This window comes from Ambystoma mexicanum, chromosome 1p (genome assembly GCF_040938575.1).
Source record: "Ambystoma mexicanum isolate Mex_15411 chromosome 1p, UKY_AmexF1_1, whole genome shotgun sequence".
NCBI lineage: Eukaryota > Metazoa > Chordata > Amphibia > Caudata > Ambystomatidae > Ambystoma > Ambystoma mexicanum.
The window spans coordinates 300,465,371-300,477,940 of record NC_090921.1 but is presented as its reverse complement, the minus strand read 5'-3'; the positions used below and the strand labels follow the sequence as shown (position 1 = coordinate 300,477,940).

The 12,570-nt window shown below is 44.0% G+C and overlaps 1 protein-coding gene across 5 annotated transcripts in view; it reads right to left on the bottom strand.

Moving 5' to 3' along the window:
- Positions 1-12,570, bottom strand: part of ABCA7 (ATP binding cassette subfamily A member 7) — a 2,687,121-nt gene that overhangs the window by 1,149,292 nt on the left and 1,525,259 nt on the right. For all 5 annotated transcript variants that reach the window (XR_011303245.1, XM_069647414.1, XM_069647430.1 and 2 more), the window contains 2 exons: positions 9,592-9,703; positions 8,862-8,963 (listed from right to left, as the gene is read on the bottom strand). Coding sequence is in view for 4 of the 5 variants with exons in the window: in XM_069647414.1 (XP_069503515.1) it covers positions 8,862-8,963; positions 9,592-9,703 (214 nt within the window). In the remaining variant the exon portion in view is untranslated. The remainder of the gene's footprint in view (positions 1-8,861; positions 8,964-9,591; positions 9,704-12,570) is intronic.

Here is a 12,570-nt window from a genome sequence, read left to right as displayed (position 1 = left end):
ACACACAGGGATAAAAGGTGGAGCACGAGAGCACACACAGGGCAAGGCAGACCGCACGACGGTCCAGATATCCAAGGACGCCAGTTCAAGAGTAGAAGAAAGGCGGCGAGAACCAATGGGTGACAAGGAGAGAAGCGACCTAGCCCTTTCCAACCCAGACCCGCGAACCATCCCTGAAAGGAATTGTAAGACCGCAGACAATAGCCAACTTGTGTTGCAGCAGATGTCAACGGTACAGAGCACACCTACACTGATAGTCAAAACAGGGTAGGACGCTTGCTACCGTAGTACCGGCCTTGACTCTAGATACAAGAAAAGCCAAGCTGTTCATCAGAGCCGGTGAGTCGAGGGGAGAGCCGATATGAAACCAAACTGTGTTGAACGAAAGGTGAAAAAGACAAATGAAGAAAAGTTCAAAGAACTGTTAACATTAAGGGACTAGATTCCATATCTGTATTACCCTGCTTACCTTGTTAGGATTTGATGACTTAATGATTTGATTAAACCATTATTGATTTTGACCAACATCCTGAACTAGTTCCCATATCTCTATTACCCAGTTTACCTTATTAGGATTGATGACTCAAGGGGGATTTTAATCGCACCAGTACTGATTTTCACTACAATTGTCTTTATATACGATCTATTACCCAATGCTATACAATATTCATGACCTGTCCTTGTGATAGATCTATAGGTAGAAATAAGAAACATTGCAATATGTGATAAACCCCCAGAGCTAGTCCTTGCACCATAACCATACAAGATGAATGAAGTTAGGGTGATTTTCCTTGTCTATTACTCCATTTGAGCATTACCAACCATTATACTGATCCTTGTATAATACTTTACAACCTTCATATGATATAATAGAAGCTCAACATTATTTTCATTGATGCGAACGAAGAAACAATATGATGTCATCACGCAATCACGTGGGTAACAAAAGTCGGCCATCTTGGGGGACCTTGTTTTTCGCCGGCACCCTGGAAACGTTCACGATAGAAAAATAATTGTAGAGGTAAGATTGGGGAGCATATGAGCACCATAATTTTTCTAACCAGATTATCAGATTATCTGGTGATCAACTGTAATCCATGTAGGTCATCTAGAGTGGAGTGAATTAAAACATAGTTTTTAACTTTAATCCGTAGGAAGTCTCCTATTGGGACAACAGCCAACAAACTGATTCATCTGGTTCTACACTCCCCTTAGACTGCCAAACTTAGATTTTTCTGGGTAAGACATGAGATGTGGTACATCTTGACATCAGACACAAGTAAATATAGAGTATCTCTACATCTATCTTTGACATTTGTAATTACAGGCGGAGAATGTAAGAAAAAGGACCCTTCTACACAGCGTCCGCACATGGGGTACTATGCATATGAAGGATCTTCATGCTTAATCAACACCGTACAGGTAACTAGGGCTAGGTCCCTCTTGATATTCCTGAATACTGGAGATCGATATGATTATTGAACACAGATATAATAACCTTTGTCTTTTATTAAGGGTAGTTGAGTTTTTACATTTATACTTTTATTTTTTTTAGCGATTATATGAAGAAAATCTTTGAATTAACTCCCTGTTACGCTCACCTGGTATCCACAGGGGCGCCACACGATACTGGATGGAAGGCTGTGCGGTATCCCGGGACCCTCTCTGCTTGGTTGTGTGCCAGCCGTTGGGTAGCGTCTATGACCGGAGAATGGAGGATTAAGATACTGGGCCCGTGATGGGTGGACTCCCACCTCCCACTGATCCAAATCCCCTCCCTTGGGATTATGTCTCACCTTAGTTTTTTGTGCGTTGAGCTCTCCGTCCTGTGTCTCTGTGCAGGGGCGCGTGAATGATGCGGGCGTTCCGAGGACCTAGTTGCTTCACTGGTCCATGTGCCCTTGCATCAGGTCCAGACCGGCTGTGACTCTGACTCGCTTGATGTGTTCAGGTGAGTCTTTCAGTCACTATTCTGTCCCTTCCTTCCCTTCGCTTTCTGTGTCTTCTCTGTATTACTTTTCTCCACTATGTGATTTGTAATAATGTCTCTTTTTGTTTCCACAGGGATGGTTGCGATTTCGGAGCTGCAGCACCGGATGGAGAAGAATATGGTAAGTTGTTAAGCCGCGGAGCACAGCGCTGTTTATGTGGAGTTAATTGCTAACCTGTGTTCTCTTCTTCGTGCAGGTTGCAGTGATGTTCCGGAGTGGTGATTGATCGAAGCGCTGCTTACCCAGGTACGTTTTTTATTAATGCTGTCCTTGTTTCTTCGCCCTTGCAGGTTGCAGTGTAATCAAGAGGTGAGGCGAGGCAAAACGAAGCGCAGAGTGTTGTCAGGATCCGCTGCTTGCCCAGGTAAGGATTGTTATTAATGCTGTCCTTGTTTCTTACCTTTACAGGTTGCGGTGAATCTGGAGATTGTCGAGGCAACGAAGCGCCGGATGGATTCAGGACCTGCTACTCACAGGTAAGTGTATTTGCTTACTAATGCTGTTCTTGTTCTTCCAGGTTGGCGGGTGGAATTCGGATCGATGGCTTCAGGATCGGGCTGCCGGGAGAAGCAGATGAGCTGGAGCTGGACACGGTGAGCGTTACGCTGCAGGGGAGCAGAATAACGCAAAGCGTGAATTCAAGTTTGGGCGTGGCTTACATAGCCAGCCACACCTGAAGACCCGACCACACCTAAAACACTAGTCTGCACAGCTTGGTTCTAGGAACTGAGCTGTGTAACAGACCTCCATGTTGGATTAAGGTCCAAATGGGTACTTGCCTCATTCCTGATAATGAGCCTGGTGCCAAAGGCACCAGGACTGACTCCATGTATGCTGATGATGGGGTTTTAAGGCCCTTGGGGCCACTGTGGAGGGCTGTAGCCCCCTTGCTGCCAGGGGGCTGTAACACCTGCAGGGGCCAGGGACGTGGATTGTGACACTCCCATGAGTGATATAACCAGGTGAGAACTAAATATAACAGACTACAAAGCCGGTCAAGTGGCACAGCGAGTAGAGCGCTCGCTTTGACATCTGTGCAGAGCCTGCTAACGCAGGTTCGAATCCCGGCGGGGCCAAACTCAGCCTTTCATCCTTCCGAGGTCGATAAATGAGCACCACACACCGTGGGTAATAATAAGCAGCGCTCAGATACCTGAGGGTTCGTAGCGCTATATAAGTGCCTAATTATTATTTCTTTTTATTATTGTAGGAATAATTGATTTATTTACTAAATTCTGATTAATTATTCTTTATAGATTTGAAAAATGAAATAAGGAATTGGGTAGACAAGTCCTGAATAAGGGGGATCAAACACCCCAAAACATGTAGAGAAGCATACAAGGATTAAACACATCACAGAATATTGACTTGGTTGATCCAGCCATATGTGAGATTGTATCATATTCAATGTATGACAATTGTCTACCTATGATGTAACGATAAGAAAATCAGTTTTTTGCCCAAAAGTGAACAACTTATTTTATGACTAGAGGTTACTAGTTTGAAATGATCATAAATCAAATATGATGTAATATGAATCAATGGTCTAAATACCAGATGACGAAGTAAAAACATTGGATCTGTTTTATCAAAAATGTGAGTATGAATGTTATTATTAAATCAAACATAATTTACTGATAATTTACAGAAATTGATTGTCCATACAATACTAATTGGGTGTGCAGGGGACGGGAGAGTTCCACAAGACTGTGGACATCTGTTGTCATTACATTTGTTAGTACAACCCAGTGTCAGGGTTGGTTTTCTCCCCTGCACCCCATTTCTTTTCCATAAGCAACCAAATTCTCTAAAAATAACAGGTGTGCACTAGGCTAAATAGAACATAAACATTAAGGGATAACCAGCTGCAGAGGGGTCTGGCACCACGTGGGTGCTCATTCGAGAGAGACTGGTTGATCCGACGTTGATTGAAACTTCCAATGCCAGAAGGCCCTAGGAAAGCTGCAAGGATAAGGTCAGAGTGGTCCTACAGTGGTCTAGCAAAACCCCCTGTACAGTCGAAAGTCTTTGACCTACACTCACTCTAAGGGAGAGGAATCCCGAGTAGAAAGAACTGTGTAATTAGTGGAAATTGGCAAGAGTGAACCTGACATAGGAATGCCGATGGAAAGGGGCGAAGTCTGAAGTCCCTATAAACAGTGTGTTGACAGGAGTGAACTCGACAGAGGGATGTCTATGGTGAACTGTTTAAAAAGACATTATGACTTGTGAAAGCCACAGGTAAAATCGTTTGGAAAAAGCTGTAGCAAACCTGACAGAGGGACGCTGACATTCGAGAGTGGATCAGAGCCCGGAAGAGGGGGGGTCCAAGGGTGAAAAGCCGTCACCCAAAGTTTTGTGAATGCAAAAGGAGAAAGCGTGTGAGGAAAATACAAGCCATAGTGAACTCGACGGAGGGAGACTGATATTCGAGAGAGGTCTGAGCCGAGGAGGGGGACCCAGGAGTAAAGATCCATCACCCCAAGTGCAATCAAGAAGGAACGTTTGTTTGTTATTTTACACATACCAGGCCCTCGGAAGCAAGCTACTGAACCACTGAAGAATCTGGTATTACTACACACATATTGGTGGACCTGAGCCCGGAAGAGAGGGACCCAGGGGTGAAAAGTCATCAACCAACGTAAATTAGGAAAGGAACTTTTTGTTTGTTAATTTTGAACACATCAGGTCCTCGGAGACAAGAGACTTAAACCCTGAAGGTCCTGATAACTGAGAACAGAACTGCTGTCTCATGCTGTGAAAGCTCGAGCGAGTGCTGTGCTCTGGAGTCCCGCCTTGTCCCGTGCTCAAAACGTGGGGAAGGGAGACCCCGCTTACGACATCCTGACGTATTATTTGTAAACACTTATTTCTTTCTTGTGAACATTATGCCACACCCTTTTTTGTATCAGTATTAAGGTTTGGCAATAGGATTTCTTTTAGTATAGGCCCTTTTATTTGACAAGACACCACTAGGACTGCCTTTGTTTTCATTTGATGGTTGTAGCTAGTTCCCATCTTAGATTTAGGTTTAGATTAGGCGTTTACCTCACACATTTTTACAGTTTAATAAACACCCTTTAACTGTGATCACTTGTGTCTGTCTTTACTGTTGCCACACAGTCACACTAATTGCGTTCCTTACAATTCCCACACAAATATTCTGTCAGTCCCACTGAGAGTTTCCGGTCTGTTATACCTTGTACATTCAGTTGCCACGAGATTTAGTTGTCTAAATTCAAGTCCTCTTTGTTGTCAAGGGCAGATATGTGAAAGCTGTACTGAACTCACACTCCAACTAAGGAGGAACTGCATCTCCATCACTGACTATCAGATACATGCAGACAATCTACGAGACTGACTACTGATCACAGGGTACCGTAAGAAATTGCCCATGAGAGTGGCCAAAAGAGCCAGATACACACCCAGAGAGACCCTATTTAGACAGAGGGATGAACAAACAAAAACAAGAGAAACTGGTCTGTATACTGACACACAATGCCCACACCTTTGCAGTAAAAAGGTTATGAAAATATTATGGCCTTTGATACAACTGTACATAGCCAATGAGCCTTTCAGACTATTCACCATGAAGAGAAAAGAACCTAGAGGATCTCTTTGTACACTCAAGACCCCTATAAAATACATCGGCCATCACTGGATGGGACCTACGACCGTTCACAGGTTATTTACCGTGTGGGGGATTGTTTGGTATGTTAATTGAGTAGGAAACTCAAAGGTTTTGAAGTACAAGGGAGTCAATGGAATCTGCGCCAGCACACGAATTGCAAAACCTTATGTGCCATTTATTGCATTGAATGCCCTTGCGGGCTGAAATACGTGGGACAAACAATGCAACCAGTTCACACTAGGACCGTTGAACACAGATCAAGGATTCAGTGTAGGAATATCACTGCCCCCCTTGTATGACATTACGTGGAGTATGGACACTGTATAGACGACATTTGCTTGTGGATCTTGGATACCATCCCTAAGGATTCATGCACGGGCCGCAATCGATCGATGCAAGAAGCCAGATGATGCATCGCCTGGATACTTTTGGAAAAGGGCCTCAATGAGATCCTACCCCAGTATTGGTAATATGGTTACCTCTTTTACCATACTCCTTGGTTCTCCATACAAGGAAATATAGGTCTATTAGTCTCCCCTCTCACTCCTGACCCATTTGGGTTCTACATTAGTACCTCCCACATATCCCCTTTACGGGGTGCTCTTAGCCAGACCATTTGCCATGGCATTACCTTTGCACCTATATGGTGATGGATTATTTACGTCCTCCCTATTGGCGTGCAGGCTTGGTGCCGGTCCGTCACAAGCCCCTATCATTATCGGACCCTGTTGGTTGGGGCATTCTCTGACTTTTACACCATGTATCTCTTTATGGCATTTCACTTTATATATAGATGTGGGTCTGCCCTCCAAATATACCTCCAACCTCCTTGCTTTTAATTCTTTTTCAGCAAGGCGGCCTGGCATCCCCCATCCTCATTTATTTTCGATCACTCTGTTCTGGATGCCAGGCGTAGGGACCTGGTGTGCCCCTCAGGGTTACCTTTTCGTAGGGTTTTTCTTTCATCCCTTTCTGCATATTATTGTCAGCTAGCCTCGGCTGCACGTCTCATGGACACTGTGTGGAGATCCGTCACCATAACTACCGTCGATGCCAGCACACCCACATACCGCGCCCCCCTGCGCGTGACATGCACAGGCCTGATCAAGTGCCCAATTCCACGGTTCCCATAACTACGTTTTGAGGCTGGAGGCCTCAGTGTTCACCACAGCAACTGCAGTGATACTTCGTACGCCGCAAGGTAAGGAGATTTTGTGTGCATAGCGCCCCTGATCAGGTTGCCTTTCCAGGTCCTTAGGGACCCTCATCGCCACGCCGCCATATCTAGGCAAACACGCTCCTGGTCTCACGGGGGGGGGGGGTTCTCTCTCTTCTTCTCTTTCCCATCTCCCTAGTGTGCTAGCTGTTCAGTCTGCAAGGCAGGAGTGGCCACGCTTTACTCCTGACCAATTCTGCTCCATAACGTGGCCTTTCTTTTTTTCTCTCTACCGTGTCTCTTAGAGGACATCCAATGTATGCCATATTTCCTCTTGAGTCTGATTTCAGGTAAGTTGCATTTCCATGCACTATCCCCACATTTACATTCAGTACCTGCGAGAAGGTCCTACCACCTCAGAGCCTTCCCATAAATGCCTGTATCCATCTCCCCATAGCCAGACCACACAGTCTGCTCACATTTTCCTGATCTGTCCTCCACCCCCCACCCCCTGCTTTCCCCATAGCTGCCACCTGGAATATAGCCTCCCAGATGTGGATTATCACACGGGTACCCTTTCATCTGCATTCCGATTGAGTGCCTACCTTCAGCTGGTGGGACAGCTACTCATTTTCTCACATAGTAAGTGACGTGTACCTTGACCTCAGACCCGGGTGGTGGGTTATAGGAGGGGTCGTTTCTTCGCACTCTATTTACACAAGGTGGATGGTGTTGCAAGTATGGACAACTTCTATGCATGGCACATCCATGCTGGTGACTGAAAAGATAGTGGGTGTCCCACATTGTTAATTTTAGTGTATATAGTATCTTCCTAAACCTAATTTGATTCTTCACCTAGATTTTAAATGTTCTAAACCTCGGGGTTTCCACATCCACAGCGCTCCATACCTTCCCTTGGGGTCCTGAAGAAGGTGGCCACTCCACCGTTCCACCGAAAACGTCCACTTTGAACATCCTACATGCCCTGTATCTATAGGGCGCGGCTTGCTCATTATTTGAACATAGACATGGGATGTGTTTACAGGCCGGATAGCAACTTACCTACTAACGGCCAACCACGCCTGGGGCTCCCTGAATACCCTCCCCTCCTTGTCAGATTCACTTCCTGATATGGATTTAGAATTTACCAATTGTTGAATTCTTCTGCCTAAGTTTAGCCTTGTTCTAAATGGGACGACGATCAGGCATTGTGGTTTTTCTGTATATATTTTCCATTGACACAAGTCAATCATGTGATGGTTTTTTATGTCTAGTTTACCGTATAAATTGCTGTACATAACAGAAGACATTTAATGTATACTGTCAAAATCCTCTTTTGGTTTCCTTTTTTCTTTTTGAAGAAATGAAATACCCGCAGTCCATGTAGGGCACATGATTTTATAAATAAAAGGGAAAAATGTGTACATGCCTATATAGCCTATGTCAGATTTATTTGTTTATGTTTGACCTAGCCCACTACAGCCATTAACTTCATTTAATGTGTGTTTTATTACTTTGACCAAATCAGATTTCTAAAATGGTCCTCTTGGGGACTACCCTTTTTGCTTAGACCTGACCTCACACTTGGGCACCAACATTCATTCCTCACACCCAGGAACCTATACAGATAGAAAGGAACTGCTACACATACAAAAACACTAATGAAACATGCACCACAAAATCAAATTCACTGCATCCACACAATCTGTACACAAATAAAGGCAGGCACCCCGTCTGCATAAATTCAATAGTCTACATGCACACCAAAAAAGACACTTTGCTAACAGATTGCTCTCATTCAGGCAGCCACACAGATACAAAGGTATCCTTTCAAACACCTCCATTCAGTTCCACAAATACTTCAAACATAAGTATTTCCAGATCGAGAGGCACAGGCTCCTCCACAGACACAGGTAGATCACACAATAACAAATATGCCATACGTGCAGTCCCTGGTACCTGCATCAACGGGCAATTCACATACACATTCCCTATAAATGTATACTACAGAAGCACCTCACCAACACCAGCAACTCAAATATACACCCAGAGACATTACTCCCTCAAAATAATGCACTCTTACCTGCAGACTCGAGATCTGCAGCATCTCCTTCCTCGCAGCTCTTTCTGGCGCAGATTGTGCCTCGTTGATCTACGTTCCCCAGATTTGCCAGTATGCTGCCATCTGTGGATTAGTGAAAAGAAGACCAGTCACCCAAGGCAAGTGATGAATTCCACAGACCCGAGTAGGAATTGAGTGAAGTTCAGTGTGTAGTGAGCCATGATATGCGTATGCACAACTCAGCCTTTCGAGTGCAAATAAGCCTAAAACATTTTTGCACATTTGGACATCACCATGACCTGACCTACACATTCGGGTCTCAGCATGCACTACACATGCAGACTTCAGGCTGTTGTGCACGTGTGGGCCTCAGTCCGTCCATCGCCCACAGGCAGACCGGGACCCTATGTGTACATGCATGCCTCTCAAGTACTCTGGCACAGGATGCACAGCCATAGCAGGTATTCACTCTGTAAAAGCTCCATTAGTCACTTAAGTTAGATTCAACCTAGCAAGGATCCTCAAGACATTTAACTTAATGATGTTTCTAAATACAGGAGTACCAAGTTGAAGACCATGACCCAGATAAGCTACAGACGTACCAATGAGAAACACTTATATTAAGAGATGCCATAGAGATATACATGTAGCATACAGAAACATGTATCGTACATACAGGCATATACCAATGAAATAAAATACCAGCCATCAACATGGTCAATCATGTTGCAGTTTTTCATCTATATATTACCTTGTATTCTCTCATTCCCCTTAGACAGGTCACCAGTTCTGACAAACATTTCAGTATTTCTTCGAGTCATGTCAGCATCTACTTGTGTGTCTTCTGCGACTTTTAAAAATATCTAAAAAAAGGAATATTGTAGTATATAAAAACACAAAACACATGTAATAACAGTTTTCTTTGCACTCTTGCACCACACTTTGCACTGTTCTCTGATGTAATCTGTTAGCTGTAAGAACAAAGTTACTTTTCCCCGAACAATAGTTATCGCCTTGTGATCTGTTGGTATCTAGTGGTTGCTTTTAGACATAAATACATTTTTTGTTAAAAGTAAGACTTGTGCGTGTCAACTTGGAGCCATGTCTGTAATATCAAGCTGCTATGACTATGAAGACAAATCCACAATGTCGAAGGCTTTGGTGTGATCTTCTGATTATTAATTACTTTGTTTTGTAATCATACCTCCCTCTCACAAAGGCTACGTGGGTTGCAACTAAATCTACAAGAAGATGAAAAACTACTGTTACAGGTAAGCAACTGGTATGTTTTGCAGACTGAATAGGCTACACATTTTTCACATGCACATGTGCATAACATGCCAATTAGTACTTCCCTGGGAGGGTGGTATGGTAAACTATGAAACAGTGTTAAATACGTTCTTGACCCACAGGTTTATCTTACCCGGCGTCGGAATACATTAGGCAAGGTCTTGTGTACATGGGTGTAGATAGCCATGTGGCTACTCTATCAATATCCGCCGGTGGTATCCTTCCTGCAGACATAACACCCTGTGGTAGCTTTTCTTATCCACTTTTTATTGAGTCAAAATAAGTACAGCAGAGTCACAAGACAGCTACATAAAGAGCTGATGTCTGCTGGGGCAAACAAATGTATTAAACAATCATTTTATCTGCATAGAAGGGGGTATCACAGCAAGAAATCTACTTCAAAACTTTACTACAAAACTCATTTGTGTGCAATGAGAGGTATAAATGACAACACAAGAAAAGAGGGGTTAGAAAGAATAATCATTCATTAAAGGAATTCCAAACCCATTCATATTTTTCTGGGTGCCAACACCACCAAATCTTGGAACCAGGTTGTCCTGGAATGTCTATTGGTCCATTTCCAACATTTCAGAATGTCCTTTTTTGCCCGAATAAGGGCTTGGAACCACCAGAGTTTGAGAAGCTTGGGCCCATGTAAGGTCCATATGAATAACCCAGAAAAGAATAAGGAGGGACCCCTAAGGCTGTTGAAGAACAGTGACAAGGTGAAGACTTCGAAGCAGAAATTACAAGTGAGTAAAAGGACTAGAAGATATGGAGCAGAGTCCTCCTCCTCTTCTTACAGTGACAGCACTGGTATGAGTTTGATAGCTTACACTGGTACACATGTGTTGGAGACCAGCAAAGACGAAAGATGATCTGCTGTTGAATGAAGCGAAGGTCTGGGCTCACTTCTATACCTTGTCTACGCAGATTTCACATCAAGCTATTACACATCAATGTTCACACCCAATTCCGATGACCACAGTTATGATAGCTCAGCCAGCTTTTCTCCTCCCTTCAACCTATATAGTAGTTTGTGAAAAGTTTGACACATACAGGGGGCTCCTACCATACAGTTAAAGAAGGGAGGGATTAAAATTAGGTATTGGGACAAGGCACTCCAGTATACAGTGGTCAAGTTATTAAAGCACTGCAATTCCCGATCCAGGAGCTTGAATTTACATTTCAGAAATTCTAAGGCCACAATTCACCCAGACATCTTTTAGTGCAGAGACTTTTATTTAGAAAATGATCCTCTTAGTCTACCATCAAATATCATCCCCGTCCTGCCATCTACTGGTTGTATCTACATCTGCAAATATCTACTTGGGGAACATTCAAATTTGTATGGGCATCGATCTACCTGTAATGAGCATACACTATGAGGTTGAGACAAAACCCAAATGTTCCATTCTTCATACTGTTTGTATGCCAACCGTTTCACAGTATGTCTTTATGCAAGTTGCTCCTTTAACGTCATGGGGAAGCTTAACAGGTTATTTATTTATACATTTATAGCAGCGCGCACAGCCCATCGGCATCTGAGCGCTAGTTACATGGGATAACAGCATGAAGAAAAAAAACAGTGCAGTAGTTAGTTGAAGTGCGTTTTAAGTTTCTTTCTGAACAAAGGGTAGGAAGGTTCAGCCCGCAAATGGGGGTTGTTCCAGAGGCTAGACGCGCAGACTGGGAAGCTGGAGCCTCCTGCTCTCTTGTGGTTGAATCCTGCTATAATCAGGCAATGTTTGTAGACAGAACGCTGAGACCTCATGGGGCTTGTCTCTTAAGTTTCTAGGTGAGGTATGACGTGCTCGGTTGGATAAGCAGTGGTGGGTGATAGGGAGTCTTGAATGTAATTCTCTATACGACCAGTGAACGGATCTCCTGGCTTCAGAGATGTGGGCATGTTTAGGATGTGTGCTCGGAGTAGTGGTGGCATGATATGAGCTATGGGCAGTGGGGGGGCAGGATGCCAAGTATGGAGCATGTGCGTTGTGTGGTTCACATCACCAGTGCGCCAGGGGACCACTTCGGTGGTGATAGTGCGCGGTACAAATGTCCTTTAACATTAACATTTACACGTGGCCCCCCTACTTTAGCCTGTGGCCCTTTCTGTGCCCCCCTAAATATTATTCTGTCTGTAGGACTAAACGGTACTAATCAGTCCGCAAAGAGCAAAACAACCTCCAATCAAGTTCAGTCTTGCGTTGTATGGTGTACACAACATGCAGCGGCCCAAACTGACGTAAAAATATAGACACAGAAAAATTTGCAAACACCAAATCCATAAACAAACACACACACACACACCTGACCCCCACAGCCTCCTGATTAGGTAATGTGCCCTATGGTCACAAGAGCACAAGGAAATAAGGACAACACCGCTCAATCAAACATAATATCTGAGACAAAAGATCCACAGTCGCACTACAGGACT